Source organism: Amblyomma americanum, chromosome 1, assembly GCF_052857255.1.
Source record: "Amblyomma americanum isolate KBUSLIRL-KWMA chromosome 1, ASM5285725v1, whole genome shotgun sequence".
Lineage (NCBI taxonomy): Eukaryota > Metazoa > Arthropoda > Arachnida > Ixodida > Ixodidae > Amblyomma > Amblyomma americanum.
The window spans coordinates 130,479,581-130,506,845 of NC_135497.1; the positions used below are offsets into that span (position 1 = coordinate 130,479,581).

At 50.0% G+C, this 27,265-nt stretch overlaps 2 protein-coding genes across 2 annotated transcripts in view; both read right to left on the reverse strand.

Annotated features, from left to right (window-relative positions):
• Positions 1-4,015, reverse strand: part of LOC144113694 (uncharacterized) — a 25,167-nt gene extending 21,152 nt beyond the window's left edge. The window contains exons 1-7 of the mRNA XM_077646947.1: positions 3,990-4,015; positions 3,864-3,942; positions 3,432-3,565; positions 3,139-3,238; positions 1,964-2,065; positions 1,580-1,789; positions 957-1,044 (exon numbers count right to left, since the gene is read on the reverse strand). Of these exons, the coding sequence (XP_077503073.1) occupies positions 957-1,044; positions 1,580-1,789; positions 1,964-2,065; positions 3,139-3,238; positions 3,432-3,565; positions 3,864-3,942; positions 3,990-4,015 (739 nt within the window). The remainder of the gene's footprint in view (positions 1-956; positions 1,045-1,579; positions 1,790-1,963; positions 2,066-3,138; positions 3,239-3,431; positions 3,566-3,863; positions 3,943-3,989) is intronic.
• LOC144113679 (uncharacterized) lies at positions 4,010-12,454 on the reverse strand. The gene is made up of 2 exons (XM_077646911.1): positions 12,329-12,454; positions 4,010-6,121 (listed from the first exon to the last, which is right to left on the reverse strand). The coding sequence occupies exon 2, from the start codon at positions 6,086-6,088 to the stop codon at positions 4,031-4,033; it is 2,058 nt and encodes a 685-aa protein (XP_077503037.1). The 5' UTR covers positions 6,089-6,121; positions 12,329-12,454; the 3' UTR covers positions 4,010-4,030.
• Positions 12,455-27,265: the final 14,811 nt, after the last annotated feature.

Genomic DNA, 27,265 nt, shown 5'->3' on the forward strand with positions numbered 1-27,265 from the left:
GCCAGCTTTATTACGTTCCGTTGTCAACAGGAAAATGTACTTTTCCTGTGCGCATAATATAACATAACAGAGAGGAAGTTAATGCAGTTGCTTCGTGTGGCGAACCCCACCCCCAAGTAGAAATCAGTGCTGCGTCTTTTAACCTGCGAAAGCAGCGCTTCGATCGCTGTTTCTTACGATTGCTCTTTGAATATTCGCACGAGTAGCGAACATTCGTATAAATATTTGATTTGTATTCGATTCCATTCTCTAACTTTTCAATTCGCATTCGATTCGGCTTTTAGAAATGCTATTCGTATTCGATAGCAAAGCTACAGATTCATATTTGATTATGTTTGGAAAAAAATACTATTCGCACACCCCTACTGTAGATTCCATGGTTGAATGCAATGCTATATGGCGAAACCTAAGCTATATACACCTTTCTCCGTAAAACTTGAAAGCTATCGCTGATGGATTTTAGCAGGGATTCATAGTTCTGCGATTTAGTATATGTGCTATCTTGCAGCCCGTAGTGACGACGAACGGACGGACGGACGGACGGACGGACGGACAGACAGACAGACAGACAGACAGACAGACAGACGGACAGACGGACAGACGGACAGACGGACGGACAGACGGACAGACGGACAGACAGACAGACAGACAGACGGACGGACGGACGGACGGACGGACGGACGGACGGACGGACGGACGGACGGACAGACAGACGGACGGACGGACGGACAGACAGACAGACAGACAGACAGACGGACGGACGGACGGACGGACGGACGGACGGACGGACGGACGGACGGACAGACAGACAGACAGACAGACAGACAGACAGACAGACAGACAGACAGACAGACAGACAGACTAAAGAGATAGGCCTCCATCCGCACCACTGCTGTATCGCGGGCTAGCCCACAGTAACAGTGTAATGAGGCACATACTTCATCGTCGCAACTTACCACCGAAGACAGTTGCAAAGTTCCTGTTGGGATCAACACCCCTACATCCTCGCCTGCCACCGGACCTGTTTTTTCTCCACAGACGATCCTGCGTGACATTAGGCGCCGGTACAGCGGTTAAACAAATCACCGCGTCATATACTGGTGATATTGTGCACAAACCGCATCCTCTCCCCATCGCGTCTCGCTAAGTCTGGCCTACCCAGTGAATACTTGCAACGCTGTTGCTTTCGAAGCTGGGCGGAAGGCATTAAAAATTCTTGAACTCTCAAACTCGCAAAGCTTCAAAAACTGCTTTTGGACGTTTCCCACTTCTAAATAACAAATAATTTCAAAGCAAGAAGTCGAGAAAACTAATAAATACCAATTAGAACAATATGCTGGGATTTGTTGAGTTTTCATACTGAGAAACGAACATACAAGGATTAGCGCGGTCTGTTGTAAAAAAAAGGCATACTGCTGTATTTTCGCTACTGCAGAAGTGTCGCGATCACAGCAGGTGTCAAATATGCGTCCTTCATTCGTGCACGGCAACCACCCACTCACTGCGCTGTACTGCGACGGGCAGAATGATTTGTAGACAGATAATATGTGCAGTAGAACAGCTATTGTCGTGACCTTACCGACGTGAAAGTGTAAGCGTATCCGTCTGGATTAATGACCGGGAAGATGTAGAAGTCGAAGGTCTGCAAAAGCGCCGTGACTGTGCTGTCCGATCCATAGCCAGTGGTCATTTTATGCAGGAAGTAAAGAAGCGTTGAGGGGGCGACCCATTCGCGCGCATGAATTCCTGCGTCGAACCAAAGCACCGGCCGGCTACTTCCGGTGCTGAGCTGTCAAAGCAAAGGCAAACAGAAGAAGTAGCACAGAATCAGCCATCGAAAAGCAAAATTCCATGGCTGTATATTCTGCACAATAATTGTGCTGTTTGAGACACTACCATGCCAGGTGAACAAAGAACTACAGAAACGCGTCGGCAAAGAATTCAGCAAAGAGCGTTTTCTTACGATGACTCCTTTGATGGGCCTTCCTTCCTGCGTCATTCCTATATTTCTGACTGTGGCTATATGGCTGTACTTTTGAGCCAGCAAGTCCAAGTACCCTGTTATCTGAATTAAAGAAAAGTACATTGTTATTTTACCCTTCGTGGACACCGCATCAGTGCTGTATTATTATTATTATTATTATTATTATTATTATTATTATTATTATTATTATTATTATTATTATTATTATTATTATTATTATTATTAGTGCTGTATTATCGTTGTCGTTTCAAAACCGGCAAAGTAATTCCTGTAACAGTTCCCAAAATTTCAGCCTCCATGCCCTAAATTTATTAGTCGCGACGCTGGGAAAAACATGCACTGAATGTTCACTTATGTGCATTTTTTGAAGTGCTGTATTTTCGTGTGCACTTACAAGAGAGAGTAATACCGTGTCCATGTTTTTAGTTACCTCTGTCAGATTTTTTTTTGCTTTAATATGCGTAGTTATGGGAAGGAAGATGATAGGTGTAACGTTAAGAGATAGAAAGAGAGCAGAGTGGGTCAGGGAACAAACGTGGGCTAATGACATCCTAGTCGAAATGAAGAAGAAGAAATGGACTTGGGCAGGGCATGTAATGCGAAGGCAGGATAACCGATGGTCCTTAAGGGTAACCGAGTGGATTCCAAGAGAAGGCGGCCGAAAGTGAGGTGGGTTGATGAGGTTAGGAGGTTTGCGGGGCTAAGGTGGCCGCAGCTTGTAGAGGACAGGGTTAATTGGAGATATATGTGAGAGGCCTTTGTCCTGCAGTAGATGTAGTCAAGCTGATGATGATGTGTAGTTATATCGTTCTGTGTCTTCAGATATTCACTTAAACTCTTGAACAAGTGCTAGGGTACGGTAACATGCTCGAAAATTCGTGGTGGTATATAGTTGAACCTCGTTATAACGAAGTTGAAGGGGTCCGCCGATTTTTTTCGTTGTAGCCGTAGCTTCGTTATAGGCCGTGTTGACCGAGCTTCCAAAGGTAATCGCCATTCCTTGGTTATATTCATTTTTCGTTATAAACCGTTTCGTTATAACGAGGTTCGACTTAGTAGTAGTAATGCTGAGTAGTAGTGGAAGGATTGCTGTTTTGACCAAAAAGTTCATTACTTAAGAGCACATTGAAGTGAGCTAACTATTGGTTACGTACCTCATCAATTCGATGATATTTGTCAAAAGCGTAGTTCGTAATATCTCTTTGCTCTAAAAATACATCAGGTCGGTTTTCTTCGTCCTCTCTGTCTATCCACCTGAGGAAGAAAAGTTCGGTTTAGTAGATAATCTCCTTAGTTGCAGATACTTGCTGGCAGAACTGTGATTTCGTTGTTTAGATATTTTGGGAACTATCGCTCTTGTTTTGAGACAGGGAAAAGAAAGTGATGTGCAAGAGCATTTTATACACGCTTTTGTTTGTTTTCAAACGGTATATGCCAGAGGTTGTACCGTTGAATGTCGTCGGTGAGGATCTGGTACTCTATGCCAGCATTCTTGAGTAGATTTTGTATTTGTTCAACCAGCCCGGGAGGAATCAGGAAGCTCACATTGCGATTCAGTGTGGGCCCGTTCCAAAAGTCAACCTGCGAAAAGCCAGAGCGTTGAGTCTGTATGAGTTTCGGGTTGTTGAACTTTGGGGAAGCACGCTTCCTGTCAGTGTAATTCAGGCGCCTGAGAGAAGCGTGTCATTCATGTTTCGCTTCCTTGTGAAGCTGAGTGCGAGAAATGATAGCAAGGTTTTTCGCCAAGCGTGACCTGCACATACTGCCACGCACTGTATGAACCAATTTGGCGCTTCTCGCAGTCATCGTCACTCTCGACGTTCTCCTCTCCCTTTCTCTGTTTTTTTTTTCAGCCGGACGCAAGCAGTCACAGACTTACCTCCGGATTTTCCCTGAGTGCGCTGATGACATCCAGGGTTGCAGTGTCATTACCGATGTAAACGGAAAACAGCTTGTAACTGTCAAACGAAATGTCACTGTTAGCGTCTGGAAATGTTTCATCAACACACGAGAGAGAAGTGCCCTTCGCATTCCGCTTTATTGTCCTTACTTGGAGTAGCGACGCTTGTTCAGCTCCCCCGGCTCTTCGGCCGCGCTCTCGGGCATTTCGTCCGACGCCCGCAGCTGCGGCTCGGCGGAACCGGCTTCTGTGGTGGCGTTGTTCGCTTCCTTGGTTGGACTTAGCGCGTCCACGATGGGCGCCACGGCGGCGTCGAAGATGGGGCGCACTTGGTCACGCACGTTGGTGGCCGCGTCCACTACTGGCTTGGTGAACTGGTTAATGGCGGCTACGGGGTCGAAGGCCACAGGGAACGGGCCTAACGGACTCTGGGATTGGTTTCGATTGGCTTCCAGGGCTGGTAGGGCCACGCTTTTGGCATCCGACGCTGCACCAGTGCCATCTGCACTGACCTCAGGAGCTTCACTGCCCTCTTCAGCGGTTATTGATGCTGTAGGGGCGGCGGTTTGAGATTCCTTCTGTGGCTCTTCATCAGTCACAGCGCTTGTGGCCGAGGTCGCAGCCCCTTCCGACGTCGGCACTTGCGGAGCCGCCGTAACTGTAGAGGCGTTCTGCGCTTCTCCGCCTTTTCCCGGACTCAGCGGACCCAGGATGGGGGAGAGCGCAGCTCCGATTACTGGTCTTATTTGATCTCTTACAGCAGTTGCTGCGCTAAAAACAGGCTGAAAGAAATTTCTGATGGGAACTAAAGGATTAGTAATAAAACCACTGCCACCTCCAGTTGGAATCGCCGTCTGATTTTTGGCTGTGTCGTTGGCTCCCTGCGACGACGGCTTCTCCTGAGGCGTTTCTGCATCAGCTGTAGGAACTGCCGCTTGAGAAGCGGAGGTTGAGAGCACTGGAGCGGCTGATGACGGAACCTGATTCGAAGGGCTCACTTGGCTGTTGTCAGGCACAGCAGCATCGGGTGACTGCACGACTCCGACTGTGTCCGATTCCCGCGCACCTACCTCAGCCATCTCCGGGCTGGCAATTTCTCTGGATGTCTTAAAGCCCTTCGTTTCGTCGGCAGTTTCTTGCACAGTCTTAACATGTGGCTTAGTGGACTTATGCGCTTCCATCTTGGTGTGTGCAGGTTTTGACACCTCTGATTTGGCTGTCTTTGTCTTAGAACTGCTTGTGTCGCTTGCTGAGTGTGCAGCTGAGTCTTTTTCAAAACCATGCTTTGTATCTTCTCGTTTGCTTATTTTATGGTTGGTTTCCGGACGATTTTCAGGAGTAGCAGGTTCTGCTTGAGAAAGATCCGCCGAAGCCAAAGTAGAAGCCTCGTCTGGCTTGTTGCTGCCTTCATAAACGGTCTTTTCGTCATGCTCTTGAATTTCACTTTCAGCAGCGACAGGTTCTGGGTTCCCTGGCACTAGCTGAGCACTTGGCTGTCTTTGCGCCTCAGGCGTTAAGTCAGTCTGGTCCTCAGTTTCTGCTTGGTCCCCAGGAGCGGCTACAGGAGACTTGCAGTTGTCTTCAGACAATTTGGTAACGTCTCTTGGTAGCTCAACAGCGTCTTCTGGGACGGCTAAATCTCTCACATCTTCGATAATTCCTTTCAAAGGCTTTGCAGGCTCTTGTGGCTTGGCTGTTTCCGGCACCGAAGTATCGGTCTTGCTCGCATCACTGTGTGGAACTGTGGGGCTCTCGTGAACCGACTCTTCAGACTTTACTATGGGAGGAGTGTCCTCCTTCCCGCCTTCTTGTGCATCTCCGGTCAAGGGCAGGCTTTCTTCGTTGTTCAGTTTTACAGACTTCTTCAGCTGAACGACGGCGTCCTTACTCGACACGTCATGGGTACTCACTTGCTGCGTTGCTTGAACAGAACCGTCACTCGCGCTATGCTTTTTAGTCGTGAGGGACGGGTCGCTGCTCACCGAGCGGACGCCTTCCAGGCGTTCGGCCTGTTTTGGTTCGCTGGTTGACTTCGACTCGTCGGCCTGACCACCAGGGACACTGTCTGCATGGCTGCTTTGGCCGACGGGCTGCGCCGATTGACCCGGTCCTCCCGACAGCTTCAGTGGCGTCGGCAGTGTGGGCAGAGAGAGCACTGTAGTCGTCACCAGTGCAAGCGTGAAGATGACCTTGACGGCTCCCATCTTCTCCTTTTGTCAATACAGGACAGGATCCACCTTGAGTAAAACAAAAATGAAAGTTTCGTTACTACAGTATGTGTACATGTGCTAACATGAATAACTGCTACGTGATTCCAACACTAATTTATTCATGATAAGCTTTAAATATTTATTTTATTTCGTATTGAAAGTCAGGAAGTTCTCGGTCGACTAGCTCACAAACGGTCACTAGGAAACGAGGCGGATGAGGGGACGACACAGAGGGAGGCAAGTAGGTCTCCCTCCTGCTGCCAATTGTTTCTTTCCGTTTCTTTGTCAAGCACCATTTAGTGTAATTATCTCAGCACTTCACATTAGTTGTCATCACATTTCTCGTATTACTGTTGCTACTTTTATTTCTAGTAGATATTTCACACTGTTTGACATTCTTGATGAAGGAATGCGGTTGATCTAGCGCAACACATTGAAAATCATGTGCCTTAGAAAATTAAAAATTACAGCCGATTTAGCTTACTTGGTCAAATGCGAAGTATGTGCGCTAGCACGTCGCATTTCATCTCGCTTTGGGTTCGAGGTTATGGTTTCAAGGTCGGGCTTCAGGCAAAGATCGGTGATATAGGAGATTGGGGAACTTAGTGGTAGTGCAGTATAAAATCTCTGGACCGCTTAACGCACCTTAAGAGGTCACTGCGACAGCGGGGTGTTCTGGGTTCATTCCGCACGGACGGAAGTTGATGAAGACGTCGACGTGCAATGCATAGTGCGAGAGAGTGGCACTTAAACACAAGGCATGGTCGGTTGCATAGGGCTCTCGTGCAGTGGCCAGCGAAGCTGATCTGTTCGCGCCGCCGCGGGTTCGAAACCCAAGCTCGGCACAGGCGCGGGAACATTTATTTTATTTCTGCAGGTCTATCTGGCTTCAGACACTCAAATAAACAACGGGTTTTTTCGAGATTGGAAGCCTTCGTGTTAGCGCACTAATAATTTTTTACTGCCATCTCTGCACTTAACCCGGTCCTGTTCTGCAGCTGCGGCCACCCTATGCCCGCAAACTTCTTAATCCCATCCGCACACCTAACTTCCTGCCGCCCCCTGCTACGCTTAGTCCGTTACTCTTAACGACCAGCGGTTACCTTTCCTTCGCATTACATGCCCTGGCCAAACCCATTTCTTCCTCATGATTTCGACTAGGACATTTGTTTCCTGACACACTCTGCCCTCTTCCTGTCTCTTAACGTTGCACCTATCATTTTCCTTTCCATTTCTGAAATAGAGGCACCAAAATATACGACCTCAGAAACAAGTAGCACTAACATCATACATCAACCAGTTGTGCGCGCTCCAAATACACTTAGCGCCGAAGAACACGAGGCGGGGCGTTCGTTGAAGCGAGAACCGCTCGCTTTACAGCGAACGCAGCTTCCTTCGTTCTCCATGTGCCGTGCCATCAACAAATGGACGGTGCATCAGAGCTTCGCTTCGCATACTTCGATCTCAACGTTCTCTCTGTTAAAATGTCTCCGACAGTAAAACGACGCTGTAAAAATTGAGACGGGACGATACGAAGCCTGATACGAATGCAAGGCTATGAAGACACGACGTCAAAAGGAAGGCAACATGCACAGATCTGCTCGCTTTGAAAGCACCAATGGGCAAGGAAATCAGGTTGCAACCTGCCATCAGTTGCATTGACAATTACAACAGGTTGTGACGGGATTCATCCATGAACCAATTAAATTTGCATTTCCCTGTGCGGTATCTTTACTTTTAACTCAAGCTAGCGTTACAAGCAGCGATCGCAGTCCAGAAGCGGCCGAGCCCTGTGCTCCGTCTAATTGATTCTCACAGTGCGGTGGAACCTACTATAGTCGATACAATTCAAGAAGGCAGCGGAGGAGGAGGCCCTCCGGCAAATGGCGTCGACCGATTCTCATGATCTCAGGGTTAATCTGTTTCACGGGAGACACTTGCCAGTCACCTGCGGTTGCACGCTATACTCGCGGACTTTTCATGGCAACGCAGCAGAGGCTAGGGAGGAAAGAGAAGGAGACGGTCCTTTGTCCTCGTTCCGGGGAGAGTGGGCTCCTCAACACTGCCGACCCTGCACCCTCTCCAACTTCCCTCAGCACCCCTCGAACAACCACGGTGCGAACAACCCACTGCCCACGGCGCGGGGACAAACGACCGTCTCCTTACCTTTCCTGCCTCTGCTGCACTGCAGCTGCGACCTCATGAGAACCGGTCGACGCCATTGGCTCCAGGGCCTCCTTTGGGGGGTATTCGCTGCTGCCTTGTTGACTTGTCCCCGAGTATACAGTGCGATATTCTCGAGCGCTCGCGAGCCAACCGCAAACTTCTGGAATCCGTCGCCTCGAGCTTGTAGCTTCCACTGCACTGCGATAACTGTAGTTGGGCGGAGTGTATTATAGAGCTGTTCAGCTCTTGCATGCCGCCAGGCTGGCGCACCCACCTCTTATTGGGAACCTCAATACTTCCAGCCTATGTACGAAAATGCCCTGTAACACTCCTTTTGGCCAGTGTTAAGGGCTGCGGAAAGCTTAATTTTACAAATTGATAATGACAAATGCTTCTCTCTCTTTCTGCGATCTGTCATCTGTACAGTCTACATGTCCCCAGATCTCTTTCCATTACCTCGTTGCTTTTGCTCTTTTTGCTTGCGTTCTTTTTTCGTTCCTGAGCCGCCTTTTTCGGAACATTTACTTGAAACCCACAAACCGCCCAAAGTTATGTTGGAGACATTTTTCTTTCAAGTTTCGTTGTTCACTGACCCAACAGTAACTCCACTAGACGGTAGCCATTCGATGGTCGCAGAAACGGCCGCGATACTTCCCTCTCTTCCTACTTCTGGCAGTATTTTAAGTACCGCCGTTACGTCGCCAGACCGTGCGACCGACGCTTTACGATGTTCCGCACTCCACCTTATCGCTGGCGCCAAAGGGGCGGCCGCTGACTTTCCGCAAAATCAGCACTGGTGTGGCCGAGCAGGTGGACTCTCCATTCCTTCATCCCCCCCCCCCCCCCCCCCCCCTCTCCCGCGACCGCGACGACGCTAGACCGCCGTTCGCGTTGGAGCTCCGCTTGTTTTATGCAATCGGCGGCAGGATCAAAGCCGGGGCGGAACTCTGGATGTATATGGCTTTGCGCCGCTCTTGATCTTATCAACCAGCGGACTTTCACGTACGCTACGGCGTTTCTGCGCAGGATCTTTCTATTAATTTTTTTTCAGCATCTAGCGCTATTTGTTGCCCAAGTCTATCATATTTGAGTGCCATGACCACCATTTTGCTATTTCTTAACGCCTTTGAAAACTGGAGTTACACGATAACGTCTAGGCATCATAATGACACTATGTTAACAATGGTTTTTCGCAAAACACAGCGATACTAAATATATGAATTAGTACTATTGGTTTTTAGGAAAATTATCGTAATTGTTACCGCAGCAGAGAAGAAAGAACAGCGGTGTCGTAATATTTTATCTCGTCAGAGCAAAAACATATAGCCCAGTCATCATGCATGGCTATTAGGCGTGACAGATGACCGTTTTTTTATAAAACGTATCTTGGGGTGCGAGAGTTTTTGCGGACCGTGGGTTTTTTTTTTACTAAAAAAAACTTATATGAACGATATTTGTAGTATTTAGATCTGGTTAGGGCATTATGCAAGGACTCCCATCATCTATATTGTGATCCAAACCCCGATTAACTTCACTTTTTATTTATTTTAACGCTGATAACGTGTACTGTACATAGTGGCTGTCTTTAGCGCATCCGCACACAGTAAGTGTACGCATTGCTTCATAAACGCATGAGGTCACAGTGCTTAAGTTCTGCACCAGTACGTCGCGCCACTGCCGTGAAGAAGTGTTTCGATGCTTGAACGGGATGATAATTCTTGTCTGCGCTCCATATTGGCAGGGCCCTTTTCAGGAGAGGCGAAAGAAACGCTCTAACGATGTGAATACCTGGAGAGATTAATTCAGTGAGCTGTAGGCTATTTCGTAGTCCTAATGATGTTCTCACTGCCTGGCGTATTTTCAGTAATGTGGCAGAAGGACTCCTGTTGTTCCTCACGAAACGCACTCCCTCTCCTAGACATACTAGCTCCAAATACGCCCGCATGGCCTGTACGAAGCCAGCATGCAATCGCAGAGCACGGACACATCGCACAGTCGAATAGCTATAAAGCGATTATGTCAGTGGCTCGTGTGGGGACCATAGTCACTTCGTCGACGTCCTCAAAATTTTCCATTTCAAGCATGCCTCGGGGTGCTTTGCTTTGGGGAATCAGTATGAACGAATCACGAAGAAATTGTGATGAACCAGCCTGAAATTCGCTGCGCAAGGCTCTCGCAAAGAGACCAACCTCCATGCTGCAAATACATGCATTCAGAATGTTAGTATCAGGTGAACGGATGAAACGTGTGAAGGCGTGTCTTATGCAAACTACGAAGGTTAACGCGAATGATGCGGCAGTGCTGAGGTCTGTGTTGCCAGCAGTGGCTACTCAAGCATTTTCCGAAGCGATACGTTCTCTGTGCGTATGACGCAGAGTGCGGGCCTAAGGGGATAGTGACGCATGAGAGGAATCGCTAACAGGTTAAATGGAGCGCGAAGTCAACCATGAGAGCACCGGGCGAATATTTCACGAGCACCTTCAGCAAATACTTCGGATGATATCGCCTGAGCGTTGCATAGTCTACGATAAAAAAAAATTCATGGCAGGCTGAAAGAATGAGCGAGGAAAGATTTGCGGCCGCATCAGAACACAGGTGCGCGGCAAGGGTAGACTCTGCTCTGATGCCTCGGCTTTGGGTGACACGGCTGACGTTTCAATCAAAAGGACGACATGAAATAGCGTAGCTGTGCAATTAATTACCATGGCAGGAATTTGGCGCTGTAGTGGACACAGACCATATCACCCATTACACGAACGCAGCTGCTCTTGGCAGCCGGCACAGGTCGTATTTGCACGTAGCAAGGGCGGGCGGGAAAACTCGACAAGCATGCAAAAGCAGGGGAAGCGGATTCCGTACACAGCCCCTCTTCGGTGTCAAGAGCGCACGCAACCGAATATTTACGTCTATTTACTGTCTCAGCGGCGTCGCCAATCGCCGATCACATGTAACATGCTGACTCCTGTGACATAAACATCACCCTCTTCTGATCAGGTCCAGTTTCAGTGCAGCAGACTACTCGTGGACTGACTCGGCCCTTGACCAAAACACTGTCCTTTCAGAAAGTGTGCCAAGTGCAATGTGTCATTGGGCTCTCTTCCCCCACAGTGGCTTTTTGTATTCCACTTCAACATTAAAGGGCTACCAGTCGGTCAATCAACTTAACTTTGGCCATTAAAACTCATGCGTATCTCACAAGACAGCGATGGCTGCTAAGACGTTGGCGCCACTGCTGCAAAGGATGAGCACTTTTTTTTCTCAATTTACGAAACTTGGGGCCGTTGGTTCATGCATGATAGTCGAGCCCATAATGTCATGACTTCATGTCCTTCCTAAGCCACAGCTGTTTTGCCGTATATAGAGGTGCTGAGCTGGAGTCGACCAATTTCTCTGTCGGATACAAGGGCACAGTAGCTCTTTTCAGGTTAGCTTCAATCTTGGGCAAACTAGTTTCACTGCAAGGAAGACGCTAGCTCAAGTTGCCAACTTATGAGCCGAATTATGATGTGCGGGCGGATGGCCACAAACAACTCCCGCTCATTGAGAAGTTTGCAAGACCTGACTTGCGTGAAGCCTGATTTCCGCCATAAATAGTGAAGTAAAACGTTAAAGTCAATGTAAGTCATTAGCACTTCGCAGGAAAGCACCCTTTCATGGCCATTGCCGCGAATTTCTAAAAAGCAGGAAGGCTGCTCATGAGCATCAATAAATTCTGTCTGCGCAACAAGAGGTGGCAATTTCTAAGCTAATCCCCCGGTGAGTGGCGCGCAATTTTTGGCTCTCTTTCGCAGCAGCGACTGATCCGAGCTGTCGTTATCGCCAGCGCAGTCCAATCAACGCCGCGAGTGACAGCCAAAGGCCGAGGTGTCCCTGAAGCGAACCACCTATAGAGGAGTACGCCCTCGGCAGAGTGAGGTCCCAGGAAATCCGCAACCCACAGGATTCACCGAAGCTTCGCTAAACACAAATTCTGTTGCCATTGGCCGCGGCTTCATCGCATTTCCCCCCAAGGTCTCCGAGACGCCGAAACAACGCACGCGTGGAGCCCGCCAGCGAGCAAGTCCTTACCGGCCAGGAAGCACGTCCACTGCTCTCGACGCTCTGGCAGCGCTCTGAGCCGCGCTGCTCCTGGTCAGCACCTCTGTTATCTGGTGTTATCCCAGGTGGCCCTAGTGGTGCTGTTCCGGTATGCTGGGTCAATGCTCCGCTGCCTCACCCGAGGAGCAAGGTGGGGAAGGAAAAGAAAAAGTTAACAAGAACCCCGCAGGAATTAAAGGAAAGAAAGATGCGGCTCCGGAAAGAGTTTATCACGCTCGGAGCCGAAGACCGAGGGGAAACGAGTCTTTGTATAGAGAGAGGACCGGCGGACACTAAGTGAGTAAACGCACGCATGCCGGAGATCTAAACAAGCCCAGCGCGCCGGCCATCTAAACAAGCAGAAAAGAGCGAAATTAAAAGCCAGCGTACAGGAGAACTGGTTTGGAGGTCCGGCGAGATTTTCGGACGTCGCGTATCCGTGTGGCTGCTTGGCGGCAACGTCATGCTGCGTGAAGAATCACGCCGGGTCTGCTGGCCCCGCGCACCGTGTTCCTGCCGCCGCCGCCGAATCGGCCAGGATGCAACAAGGCAAAAGCGAAGCGCACCCGGCGAGAAATATCGCTGCAGGCGCGCTGCACCCGGTGTGAACAAACCCGGGGACAGGTTTGCAATATACGCTCAGCACACGCGACGTCCCTCTTCGGCAGCAGCGCAGACACGCGCGCCGAGTTCTCCAGACGGTGGCTCGGGCTGCCTCCCGTGCGCTGCGGCCTTGGCCGTGGCCACACGGTTCTGCAAGTCCCGCCGCCTTCTACCGGAAGTGTCCCGGTAGACTGCGCACTTTGGGCGTCGCGCGAGAAGCAGCGGTTTATAAATCCTGCTCAAGGCGCGGCCGTTGTCTCTTCTTTATGCGCCATTGAGAAATGCTTGTACGATGCCGGACTGAAAGCAGCATTGCAATGCTTGGAATGAGAAAAGAAAAAACCCTGCGCACTCGTTTAGTTTTTCTTTTTAAGAATTTGCTCAGAACGTGAGAAAAAAAAAACTACGAGTGTTTACCGTAATTTCCGGGCTGCTTTCTCCTCCCGGTGCGCAGGTCTCAATTCTGCCTAAAAAAAATAAAAATTACAATATTGTCCACAATCGGTACGCGGTCCGCAGAGCCCACCTGCCCACTCACACGAAAGTTTGAATGTATAAAAAGAAAAAGAAATCATCGTAATAGTGAGAATCGTATTGGAAGGGACATGTTATGATGGGAAAAAAAGTACTGTGTTGTCCGCACCAGTCTGTAATCCGCAAAGCACAAGACTTTCTTTTAGACGTGTTCGATTCGACATTCTTTTTTATCGGTCCTTCCAGCTTGAAGGAGTCTGGAAAGGGTGTATCGTCTCTATCCTTTGCCTTTCAGAACCGCAATTTCTTCTTAGAATGGGAGGAATTTTAGTCATTTACATCACCAGAGTCGCACATTACGTTTCAGTTGGCGCACACGTAGCGCATGTTTTATGAAGACTGCCCTCCTCATTTTTGCAAGCACAAGAGGCTGATGTCAAGCAATTAATGAAATAAAATGTGTTGATATGATCATGATTATCTATTCCATCAAAGCGCCCCCCCTTTTTTTTCTCCTTTCGGTGTTATTTGAGGAGGCATTGCAATTGCAAAAAATATTGGCAGAGAAAGGCGACGAAACACAAATCAGTTCAAAGTCAAAGCATTCTTTATTTGTAAATGTGCAAGACAGTATATATAAAACAATATTTGGATCAATAGTCGTGAGGTTAGTAAACCCGCCCAGTGCCAAATAAAATACACCAGGCAGCCGTAATGAGCAAAAAAATAAAAAGAGACAAACAGGAATACAAACTACTCTGAACAAAATACGCACTTGAGGCAATAATTCATAGCCGAGTAATTTAAAAAAGAGAACAAATTGATAAGACTGCAAAGAAAAGTTCATAAAGGTCGACAAACCTTTAAAAAAAAAAACGAAAAGAAAAGTGAATAACCCCATTTTCCTTCACTATTTTTTCAGTATTCGATGGTGCGGCTTGCTTGTTTCCGAGTGTTTCCGAGTGAGTTTTTAATTCAGGGAGGCATTTAATGGCAGCGTTTGCACTTAATTTTTTTTTCGCCCGTCCATTCGCCCACACCGCGCGCAAACTCGGTGAAATAAAACAGACGCGAAAAGTTACAGCTTTGAGTGCGAGTCTAACCCACGCCTCTTAGGGGCTGGGGTGGGTAGTGGCAGTGTGGCGCGCTCTGGCCGTTCGTGCCGATACGAGCAGACAGCGCTGCTACTCCTCTCACCTGCGCTTATGTTAGTGGCTGTACGAAGGGAGAAAAAGGAAAACACACGGGCCTGTCGATGGCACCAAACGGTCCACTATGATTGGGCCGTGTGGACAGATTATTGCAAAGGTTCGATCCCGGCCGCGGAGGTCGTATTTCAATGGAGGCGAAATTCTAGAGGCCCGTGTACCGCACGATGTCGGTGCACGTTAAAGAACGTTAAAGAAAGAGAGGTGCAGTATTCGGTAAAAGAGCGAGCGTTGTCTGAATACATGAAAGGGATCAGGATTTGAAGGGTACTGAACCAGCCATTATATGTTGCGCCCGTTTTAATCTACCTAAAAGTAAAACAAGCCATCACTTTTACCTGTGCCGCTGCGGTGGCTCAGTGGTTATGGAGCTCGGCTGGTCACCCAAAAAACGCGGGATCGATCCCGGCCGTGGCGATCGAATTTCGATGGAGGCGAAATTCTAGAGCCCCGTGTACTGTGCGATGTCAGTGCACGTTAAAGAACCTCAGGTGGTCGAAATTCCCGGAGCCCTTCACTACGCCGTCTCTGATAGCCTGAGTCGCTTTGCGATGTTAAACCTTCGTAAACGGACTACTAGAAGACTGCAAATAATGAAGACAGAGAGAGATTGTAAAGACGCGCCATAACCTGAGAAGCGCGGAAGACGGCTGCGGGAAAATCCAGACGGTTAACCACAGGTCTACTGCAGATCGCTGAAGCTTATGCAAAGGATACTTGGTTCATGTCATAGTTTGCTTGCAATTAATGCAACATGAATATCTACAACAACCTGCTAAAACTGGCACTAAATTCTTACGCAGAAAATCACAGGGAGATATTGGCAAAGACTTCTATCGAAGACACTGTACGAGAGAGAATTTTTCTCCCTTATTAATGTGCAATATCCTCACTGGATGAGCAAAGAGAGACACCTTGAAAACGTGGCAGCTTGTTATACTTTCGTAACGCGCAGAGTGTCTTTGTGATGTATTCTCACTAGCATTGGAGCACAAGCTCGTAGCCTCCTTCGCACGTGCTTGTAATTTCCACGATTCTCTCTTCCAAGCATTGGAGCACAAGCTCGTAGCCTCCCTCGCACGTGCTTGTAGTTTCCACGATTCTCTCTTCCAAGCATTGCAGTACAAGCTCGTAGCCTCCCTCGCACGTGCTTGTAGTTTCCACGATTCTCTCTTCCAAGCATTGGAGCACAAGCCCGTAGCCTCCCTCGCAAGTGCTTGTAGTTTCCACGATTCTCTCTTCCAAGCATTGGAGCACAAGCTCGTAGCCTCCCTCGCACGTGCTTGTAATTTCCACGAATCTCTCTTCCAAGCATTGCAGCACAAGCTCGTAGCCTCCCTCACACGTGCGTGTAGTTTCCACGATTCTCTCTTTCAAGAATCGGAGCACAAGCTTGTAGCCTCCCTCGCACGTGCTTGTAGTTTCCACGATTCTCTCTTCCAAGCATTGGAGCACAAGCTCGTAGCCTCCCTCGCACGTGCTTGTAGTTTCCACGATTCTCTCTTCCAAGCATTGGAGCACAAGCTCGTAGCCTCCCTCGCACGGGCTTGTAGTTTCCACGATTCTCTCTTCCAAGCATTGGAGCACAAGCTTGTAGCCTCCCTCGCACGTGCTTGTAGTTTCCACGATTCTCTCTTCCAAGCATTGGAGCACAAGCTCGCAGCGTCCCTCACACGTGCTTGTAATTTCCACGATTCTCTCTTCCAAGCATTGCAGCACAAGCTCGTAGCCTCCCTCGCACGTGCTTGTAGTTTCCACGATTCTCTCTTCCAAGCATTGGAGCACAATCTCGTAGCCTCCCTGGAAGTGCTTGTAGTTTCCACGATTCTCTCTTCCAAGCATTGCAGCACAAGCTCGTAGCCTCCCTCGCACGTGCGTGTAGTTTCCACGATTCTCTCTTCCAAGCATTGGAGCACAAGCTCGTAGCCTCCCTCGCACGTGCTTGTAGTTTCCACGATTCTCTCTTCCAAGCATTGGAGCACAATCTCGTAGCCTCCCTCGCACGTGCTTGTAATTTCCACGATTCTTTCTTCCAAGCATTGCAGCACAAGCTCGTAGCCTCCCTCGCACGTGCGTGTAGTTTCCACGATTCTCTCTTCCAAGCATTGGAGCACAAGCTCGTAGCCTCCCTCGCACGTGCTTGTAGTTTCCACGATTCTCTCTTCCAAGCATTGGAGCACAAGCTCGTAGCCTCCCTCGCACTTGCTTGTAATTTCCACGATTCTCTCTTCCAAGCATTGGAACACAAGCTCGTAGCCTCCCTCGCACGTGCTTGTAGTTACCACGATTCTCTCTTCCAAGCATTGGAGCACAAGCTCGTAGCCTCCCTCGCACTTGCTTGTAATTTCCACGATTCTCTCTTCCAAGCATTGGAACACAAGCTCGTAGCCTCCCTCGCACGTGCTTGTAGTTGCCACGATTCTCTCTTCCAAGCATTGGAGCACAAGCTCGTAGCCTCCCTCGCACGTGCTTGTAATTTCCACGATTCTCTCTTCCAAGCATTGGAGCACAAGCTCGTAGCCTCCCTCGCACGTGCTTGTAGTTGCCACGATTCTCTTTTCCAAGCATTGCAGCACAAGCCCGTAGCCTCCCTGGCACGTGCTTGTAGTTTCCACGATTCTCTCTTCCAAGCATTGGAGCACAAGCTCGTAGCCTCCCTCGCACTTGCTTGTAGTTTCCACGATTCTCTCTTCCAAGCATTGCAGCACAAGCTCGTAGCCTCCCTGGCACGTGCTTGTAGTTTCCACGATTCTCTCTTCCAAGCATTGGAGCACAAGCTCGTAGCCTCCCTCGCACGTGCTTGTAATTTCCACGATTCTCTCTTCGAAGCATTGGAGCACAAGCTCGTAGCCTCTCTCGCACGTGCTTGTAGTTTCCACGATTCTCTCTTCGAAGCATTGGAGCACAAGCTCGTAGCCTCCCTCACACGTGCTTGTAGTTTCCACGATTCTCTCTTCCAAGCATTGGAGCACAAGCTCGTAGCCTCCCTCGCACGTGCTTGTAGTTTCCACGATTCTCTCTTCCAAGCATTGGAGCACGAGCCCGTAGTCTCCCTCGCAAGTGCTTGTAGTTTCAACGATTCTCTCTTCCAAGCATTGGAGCACAAGCTCGTAGCCTCCCTCGCACGTGCTTGTAATTTCCACGATTCTCTCTTCCAAGCATTGGAGCACAATCTCGTAGCCTCCCTCGAAGTGCTTGTAATTTCCACGATTCTCTCTTCCAAGCATTGCAGCACAAGCTCGTAGCCTCCCTCGCACGTGCATATAGTTTCCACGATTCTCTTTTCCAAGCATTGGAGCACAAGCTCGTAGCCTCCCTCGCACGTGCTTGTAGTTTCCACGATTCTCTCTTCCAAGCATTGGAGCACAAGCTCGTAGCCTCCCTCGCACGTGCGTGTAGTTTCCACGATTCTCTCTTCCAAGCATTGGAGAACAATCTCGTAGCCTCCCTCGCACGTGCTTGTAGTTTACACGATTCTCTCTTCCAAGCATTGGAGCACAATCTCGTAGCCTCCCTCGAAGTGCTTGTAATTTCCACGATTCTCTCTTCCAAGCATTGGAGCACAAGCTCGTAGCCTCCCTCGCACGTGCTTGTAGTTTCCACGATTCTCTCTTCCAAGCATTGGAGCACAAGCTCGTAGCCTCCCTCGCACGTGCTTGTAGTTTCCACGATTCTCTCTTCCAAGCATTGGAGCACAAGCTCGTAGCCTCCCTCGCACGTGCTTGTAATTTCCACGATTCTTTCTTCCAAGCATTGGAGCACAATCTCGTAGCCTCCCTCGCACGTGCTTGTAGTTTACACGATTCTCTCTTCCAAGCATTGGAGCACAATCTCGTAGCCTCCCTCGCACGTGCTTGTAGTTTCCACGACTCTCTCTTCCAAGCATTGGAGCACAATCTCGTAGCCTTCCTCGCACGTGCTTGTAGTTTCCACGATTCTCTCTTCCAAGCATTGGAGCACAAGCTCGTAGCCTCCCTCGCACTTGCTTGTAGTTGCCACGATTCTCTCTTCCAAGCATTGGAGCACAAGCTCGTAGCCTCCCTCGCACGTGCTTGTAGTTTCCACGATTCTCTCTTCCAAGCATTGGAGCACAAGCTCGTAGCCTCCCTCACACGTGCTTGTAGTTTCCACGATTCTCTCTTCCAAGCATTGGAGCACAAGCTCGTAGCCTCCCTCGCACGTGCTTGTAGTTTCCACGATTCTCTCTTCCAAGCATTGGAGCACGAGCCCGTAGTCTCCCTCGCAAGTGCTTGTAGTTTCAACGATTCTCTCTTCCAAGCATTGGAGCACAAGCTCGTAGCCTCCCTCGCACGTGCTTGTAATTTCCACGATTCTCTCTTCCAAGCATTGGAGCACAATCTCGTAGCCTCCCTCGAAGTGCTTGTAATTTCCACGATTCTCTCTTCCAAGCATTGCAGCACAAGCTCGTAGCCTCCCTCGCACGTGCATATAGTTTCCACGATTCTCTTTTCCAAGCATTGGAGCACAAGCTCGTAGCCTCCCTCGCACGTGCTTGTAGTTTCCACGATTCTCTCTTCCAAGCATTGGAGCACAAGCTCGTAGCCTCCCTCGCACGTGCGTGTAGTTTCCACGATTCTCTCTTCCAAGCATTGGAGAACAATCTCGTAGCCTCCCTCGCACGTGCTTGTAGTTTACACGATTCTCTCTTCCAAGCATTGGAGCACAAGCTCGTAGCCTCCCTCGCACGTGCTTGTAGTTTCCACGATTCTCTCTTCCAAGCATTGGAGCACAAGCTCGTAGCCTCCCTCGCAAGTGCTTGTTGTTCCCACGATTCTCTCTTCCAAGCATTGGAGCGCAAGCTCGTAGCCTCCCTCGCACGTGCTTGTAGTTTCCACGATTCTCTCTTCCAAGCATTGGAGCACAAGCTCGTAGCCTCCATCGCACGTGCTTGTAGTTTCCACGATTCTCTCTTCCAAGCATTGGAGCACAATCTCGTAGCCTCCCTCGAAGTGCTTGTAATTTCCACGATTCTCTCTTCCAAGCATTGGAGCACAAGCTCGTAGCCTCCCTCGCACGTGCGTGTAGTTTCCACGATTCTCTCTTCCAAGCATTGGAGCACAAGCTCGTAGCCTCCCTCGCACGTGCTTGTAGTTTCCACGATTCTCTCTTCCAAGCATTGGAGCACAAGCTCGTAGCCTCCCTCGCACGTGCTTGTAATTTCCACGATTCTTTCTTCCAAGCATTGGAGCACAATCTCGTAGCCTCCCTCGCACGTGCTTGTAGTTTACACGATTCTCTCTTCCAAGCATTGGAGCACAATCTCGTAGCCTCCCTCGCACGTGCTTGTAATTTCCACGACTCTCTCTTCCAAGCATTGGAGCACAAGCTCGTAGCCTTCCTCGCACGTGCTTGTAATTTCCACGATTCTCTCTTCCAAGCATTGGAGCACAAGCTCGTAGCCTCCCTGGCACGTGCTTGTAGTTTCCACGATTCTCTCTTCCAAGCATTGGAGCACAAGCTCGTAGCCTCCCTCGCACTTGCTTGTAGTTGCCACGATTCTCTCTTCCAAGCATTGGAGCACAAGCTCGTAGCCTCCCTCGCACGTGCTTGTAGTTTCCACGATTCTCTCTTCCAAGCATTGGAGCACAAGCTCGTAGCCTCCCTCACACGTGCTTGTAGTTTCCACGATTCTCTCTTCCAAGCATTAGAGCACAAGCTCGTAGCCTCCCTCGCACGTGCTTGTAGTTTCCACGATTCTCTCTTCCAAGCATTGGAGCACGAGCACGTAGCCTCCCTCGCACGTGCTTGTAGTTTCCACGATTGTCTCTTCCAAGCATTGGAGCACAAGCTCGTAGCCTCCCTCGCACGTGCTTGTAATTTCCACGATTCTCTCTTCCAAGCATTGGAGCACAAGCTCGTAGCCTCCCTCGCACGTGCTTGTAGTTTCCACGATTCTCTCTTCCAAGCATTGGAGCACAAGCTCGTAGCCTCCGTCGCATGTGCTTGTAGTTTCCACGATTCTCCCTTCCAAGCATTGGAGCACAAGCTCGTAGCCTCCCTCGCACGTGCTTGTAGTTTCCACGATTGTCTCTTCCAAGCATTGGAGCACAAGCTCGTAGCCTCTCTCGCACGTGCTTGTAGTTTCCACGATATTCTCTTTCAAGCATTGGAGCACAAGCTCGTAGCCTCCCTCGCACGTGCGTGCAGTTTCCACGATTCTCTCTTCCAAGCATTGCAGCACAAGCTCGTAGCCTCCCTCGGACGTGCTTGTAGTTTCCACGATTCTCTCTTCCAAGCATTGGAGCACAAGCTCGTAGCCTCCCTCGCACGTGCTTGTAATTTCCACGATTCTCTCTTCCAAGCATTCGAGCACAAGGACGTAGCCTCCCTCGCACGTGCTTGTAGTTTCCACGATTCTCTCTTCCAAGCATTGGAGCACAAGCTCGTAGCCTCCCTCGCACGTGCGTGTAGTTTCCACGATTCTCTCTTCCAAGCATTGCAGCACAAGCTCGTAGCCTCCCTCGCACGTGCTTGTAGTTTCCACGATTCTCTCTTCCAAGCATTGGAGCACAAGCTCGTAGCCTCCCTCGCACGTGCTTGTAATTTCCACGATTCTCTCTTCCAAGCATTCGAGCACAAGCACGTAGCCTCCCTCGCACGTGCTTGTAGTTTCCACGATTCTCTCTTCCAAGCATTGGAGCCCAAGCTCGTAGCCTCCCTCGCACGTGCTTGTAGTTTCCACGATTCTCTCTTCCAAGCATTGGAGCACAAGCTCGTAGCCTCCCTCGCACGTGCTTGTAATTTCCACGATTCTCTCTTCCAAGCATTGGAGCACAAGCTCGTAGCCTCCCTCGCACGTGCTTGTAGTTCCCACGATTCTCCCATGCATTGGAGCGCAATCTCGTAGCCTCCCTCGCACGTGCTTGTAGTTTCCACGATTCTCTCTTCCAAGCATTGGAGCACAAGCTCGTAGCCTCCCTCGCACGTGCTTGTAGTTTCCACGATTCTCTCTTCCAAGCATTGGAGCACAATCTCGTAGCCTCCCTCGAAGTGCTTGTAATTTCCACGATTCTCTCTTCCAAGCATTGCAGCACAAGCTCGTAGCCTCCATCGCACGTGCGTGTAGTTTCCACGATTCTCTCTTCCAAGCATTGGAGCACAAGCTCGTAGTCTCCCTCGCACGTGCTTGTAGTTTCCACGATTCTCTCTTCCAAGGATTGGAGCACAAGCTCGTAGCCTCCCTCGCACGTGCTTGTAATTTCCACGATTCTTTCTTCCAAGCATTGGAGAACAATCTTGTAGCCTCCCTCGCACGTGCTTGTAATTTCCACGATTCTCTCTTCCAAGCATTGGAGCACAAGCTCGTAGCCTCCCTCGCACGTGCTTGTAGATTCCACGATTCTCTCTTCCAAGCATTGCAGCACAAGCTCGTAGCCTCCCTCGCACGTGCGTGTAGTTTCCACGATTCTCTCTTCCAAGCATTGGAGCACAAGCTAGTAGCCTCCCTCGCACGTGCTTGTAGTTTCCACAATTCTCTCTTCCAAGCATTGGAGCACAAGCTCGTAGCCTCCCTCGCACGTGCTTGTAGTTTCCACGATTCTCTCTTCCAAGCATTGGAGCACAAGCTCGTAGCCTCCCTCGCACGTGCTTGTAGTTTCCACGATTCTTTCTTCCGAGCATTGGATAACAAGCCCGTAGCCTCCCTCGCAAGTGCTTGTAGTTTCAACGATTCTCTCTTCCAAGCATTGCAGCACAAGCTCGTAGCCTCCCTCGCACGTGCTTGTAGTTTCCACGATTCTTTCTTCCGAGCATTGGATAACAAGCCCGTAGCCTCCCTCGCAAGTGCTTGTAGTTTCAACGATTCTCTCTTCCAAGCATTGGAGCACAAGCTCGTAGCCTCCCTCGCAAGTGCTTGTAATTTCCACGATTCTCTCTTCCAAGCATTGGAGCACAAGCTCATAGCCTCCTTCGCACGTGCTTGTATTTCCACGATTCTCTCTTCCAAGCATTGCAGCACAAGCTCGTAGCCTCCCTCGCACGTGCGTATAGTTTCCACGATTCTCTCTTCCAAGCATTGGAGCACAAGCCCGTAGCCTCCCTCGCAAGTGCTTGTAGTTTCCACGATTCTCTCTTCCAAGCATTGGAGCACAAGCTCGTAGCCTCCCTCACACGTGCTTGTAATTTCCACGATTCTCTCTTCCAAGCATTAGAGCACAAGCTCGTAGCCTCCTTCGCACGTGCTTGTAATTTCCACGATTCTCTCTTCCAAGCATTGCAGCACAAGCTCGTAGCCTCCCTCGCCAGTGCGTGTAGTTTCCACCATTCTCTCTTCCAAGCATTGGAGCACAAGCTCGTAGCCTCCCTCGCACGTGCGTGTAGTTACCACGATTCTCTCTTCCAAGCATTGCAGCACAAGCTCGTAGCCTCCCTCGCAAGTGCGTGTAGTTTCCACGATTCTCTCTTCCAAGCATTGGAGCACAAGCTCGTAGCCTCCCTCGCACGTGCTTGTAGATTCCACGATTCTCTCTTCCAAGCATTGCAGCACAAGCTCGTAGCCTCCCTCGCACGTGCGTGTAGTTTCCACGATTCTCTCTTCCAAGCATTGGAGCACAAGCTCGTAGCCTCCCTCGCACGTGCTTGTAGTTTCCACGATTCTCTCTTCCAAGCATTGGAGCACAAGCTCGTAGCCTCCCTCGCACGTGCTTGTAGTTTCCACGATTCTCTCTTCCAAGCATTGGAGCACAAGCTCGTAGCGTCCCTCGCACGTGCTTGTAATTTCCACGATTCTCTCTTCGAAGCATTGGAGCACAAGCTCGTAGCCTCTCTCGCACGTGCTTGTAGTTTCCACGATTCTCTCTTCCAAGCATTGGAGCACAAGCTCGTAGCCTCCGTCGCACGTGCTTGTAGTTTCCACGATTCTCTCTTCCAAGCATTGGATAACAAGCCCGTAGTCTCCCTCGCAAGTGCTTGTAGTTTCAACGATTCTCTCTTCCAAGCATTGGAGCACAAGCTCGTAGCCTCCCTCGCACGTGCTTGTAATTTCCACGATTCTCTCTTCCAAGCATTGGAGCACAAGCTCATAGCCTCCTTCGCACGTGCTTGTAATTTCCACGATTCTCTCTTCCAAGCATTGCAGCACAAGCTCGTAGCCTCCCTCACACGTGCATATAGTTTCCACGATTCTCTTTTCCAAGCATTGGAGCACAAGCTCGTAGCCTCCCTCGCACGTGCTTGTAGTTTCCACAATTCTCTCTTCCAAGCATTGGAGCACAAGCTCGTAGCCTCCCTCGCACGTGCGTGTAGTTTCCACGATTCTCTCTTCCAAGCATTGCAGCACAAGCTCGTAGCCTCCCTCGCACGTGCGTGTAGTTTCCACGATTCTCTCTTCCATGCATTGGAGCACAAGCTCGTAGCCTCCCTCGCACGTGCTTTTAGTTTCCACGATTCTCTCTTCCAAGCATTGGAGCACAAGCTCGTAGCCTCCCTCGCACGTGCTTGTAGTTTCCACGATTCTCTCTTCCAAGCATTGGAGCACAAGCTCGTAGCGTCCCTCGCACGTGCTTGTAATTTCCACGATTCTCTCTTCCAAGCATTGGAGCACAAGCTCGTAGCCTCCCTCGCACGTGCTTGTAGTTTCCACGATTCTCTCTTCCAAGCATTGGAGCACAAGCTCGTAGCCTCCGTCGCATGTGCTTGTAGTTTCCACGATTCTCTCTTCCAAGCATTGGAGCACAAGCTCGTAGCCTCCTTCGCACGTGCTTGTAATTTCCACGATTCTCTCTTCCAAGCATTGCAGCACAAGCTCGTAGCCTCCCTCGCACGTGCTTGTAATTTCCACGATTCTCTCTTCCAAGCATTGGAGCACAAGCTCGTAGCCTCCCTCGCACGTGCTTGTAGTTTCCACGATTGTCTCTTCCAAGCATTGGAGCACAAGCTCGTAGCCTCTCTCGCACGTGCTTGTAGTTTCCACGATTCTCTCTTTCAAGCATTGGAGCACAAGCTCGTAGCCTCCCTCGGACGTGCGTGCAGTTTCCACGATTCTCTCTTCCAAGCATTGCAGCACAAGCTCGTAGCCTCCCTCGCACGTGCTTGTAATTTCCACGATTCTCTCTTCCAAGCATTCGAGCACAAGCACGTAGCCTCCCTCGCACGTGCTTGTAGTTTTCACGATTCTCTCTTCCAAGCATTGGAGCACAAGCTCGTAGCCTCCCTCGCACGTGCGTGTAGTTTCCACGATTCTCTCTTCCAAGCATTGCAGCACAAGCTCGTAGCCTCCCTCGCACGTGCTTGTAGTTTCCACGATTCTCTCTTCCAAGCATTGGAGCACAAGCTCGTAGCCTCCCTCGCACGTGCTTGTAATTTCCACGATTCTCTCTTCCAAGCATTCGAGCACAAGCACGTAGCCTCCCTCGCACGTGCTTGTAGTTTCCACGATTCTCTCTTCCAAGCATTGGAGCCCAAGCTCGTAGCCTCCCTCGCACGTGCTTGTAGTTTCCACGATTCTCTCTTCCAAGCATTGGAGCACAAGCTCGTAGCCTCCGTCGCACGTGCTTGTAGTTTCCACTATTCTCTCTTCCAAGCATTGGAGCACAAGCTCGTAGCCTCCCTCGCACGTGCTTGTAGTTCCCACGATTCTCCCATGCATTGGAGCGCAAGCTCGTAGCCTCCCTCGCACGTGCTTGTAGTTTCCACGATTCTCTCTTCCAAGCATTGGAGCACAAGCTCGTAGCCTCCCTCGCACGTGCTTGTAGTTTCCACGATTCTCTCTTCCAAGCATTGGAGCACAATCTCGTAGCCTCCCTCGAAGTGCTTGTAATTTCCGCTATTCTCTCTTCCAAGCATTGCAGCACAAGCTCGTAGCCTCCATCGCACGTGCGTGTAGTTTCCACGATTCTCTCTTCCAAGCATTGGAGCACAAGCTCGTAGTCTCCCTCGCACGTGCTTTTAGTTTCCACGATTCTCTCTTCCAAGCATTGGAGCACAAGCTCGTAGCCTCCCTCGCACGTGCTTGTAATTTCCACGATTCTTTCTTCCAAGCATTGCAGAACAATCTTGTAGCCTCCCTCGCACGTGCTTGTAATTTCCACGATTCTCTCTTCCAAGCATTGGAGCACAAGCTCGTAGCCTCCCTCGCACGTGCTTGTAGATTCCACGATTCTCTCTTCCAAGCATTGCAGCACAAGCTCGTAGCCTCCCTCGCACGTGCGTGTAGTTTCCACGATTCTCTCTTCCAAGCATTAGAGCACAAGCTAGTAGCCTCCCTCGCACGTGCTTGTAGTTTCCACGATTCTCTCTTCCAAGCATTGGAGCACAAGCTCGTAGCCTCCCTCGCACGTGCTTGTAGTTTCCACGATTCTCTCTTCCAAGCATTGGAGCACAAGCTCGTAGCGTCCCTCGCACGTGCTTGTAATTTCCACGATTCTCTCTTCGAAGCATTGGAGCACAAGCTCGTAGCCTCTCTCGCACGTGCTTATAGTTTCCACGATTCTCTCTTCCAAGCATTGGAGCACAAGCTCGTAGCCTCCCTCGCACGTGCTTGTAGTTTCCACGATTCTCTCTTCCAAGCATTGGAGCACAAGCTCGTAGCCTCCCTCGCACGTGCTTGTAGTTTCCACGATTCTCTCTTCCAAGCATTGCAGCACAAGCTCGTAGCCTCCCTCGCACGTGCTTGTAGTTTCCACGATTCTCTCTTCCAAGCATTGGAGCACAAGCTCGTAGCCTCCCTCGCACGTGCTTGTAGTTCCCACGATTCTCCCATGCATTGGAGCGCAAGCTCGTAGCCTCCCTCGCACGTGCTTGTAGTTTCCACGATTCTCTCTTCCAAGCATTGGAGCACAAGCTCGTAGCCTCCCTCGCACGTGCTTGTAGTTTCCACGATTCTCTCTTCCAAGCATTGGAGCACAATCTCGTAGCCTCCCTCGAAGTGCTTGTAATTTCCACGATTCTCTCTTCCAAGCATTGGAGCACAAGCTCGTAGCCTCTCTCGCACGTGCTTGTAGTTTCCACGATTCTCTCTTTCAAGCATTGGAGCACAAGCTCGTAGCCTCCCTCGCACGTGCGTGCAGTTTCCACGATTCTCTCTTCCAAGCATTGCAGCACAAGCTCGTAGCCTCCCTCGCACGTGCTTGTAATTTCCACGATTCTCTCTTCCAAGCATTCGAGCACAAGCACGTAGCCTCCCTCGCACGTGCTTGTAGTTTTCACGATTCTCTCTTCCAAGCATTGGAGCACAAGCTCGTAGCCTCCCTCGCACGTGCGTGTAGTTTCCACGATTCTCTCTTCCAAGCATTGCAGCACAAGCTCGTAGCCTCCCTCGCACGTGCTTGTAGTTTCCAGGATTCTCTCTTCCAAGCATTGGAGCACAAGCTCGTAGCCTCCCTCGCACGTGCTTGTAATTTCCACGATTCTCTCTTCCAAGCATTCGAGCACAAGCACGTAGCCTCCCTCGCACGTGCTTGTAGTTTCCACGATTCTCTCTTCCAAGCATTGGAGCCCAAGCTCGTAGCCTCCCTCGCACGTGCTTGTAGTTTCCACGATTCTCTCTTCCAAGCATTGGAGCACAAGCTCGTAGCCTCCCTCGCACGTGCTTGTAGATTCCACGATTCTCTCTTCCAAGCATTGCAGCACAAGCTCGTAGCCTCCCTCGCACGTGCGTGTAGTTTCCACGATTCTCTCTTCCAAG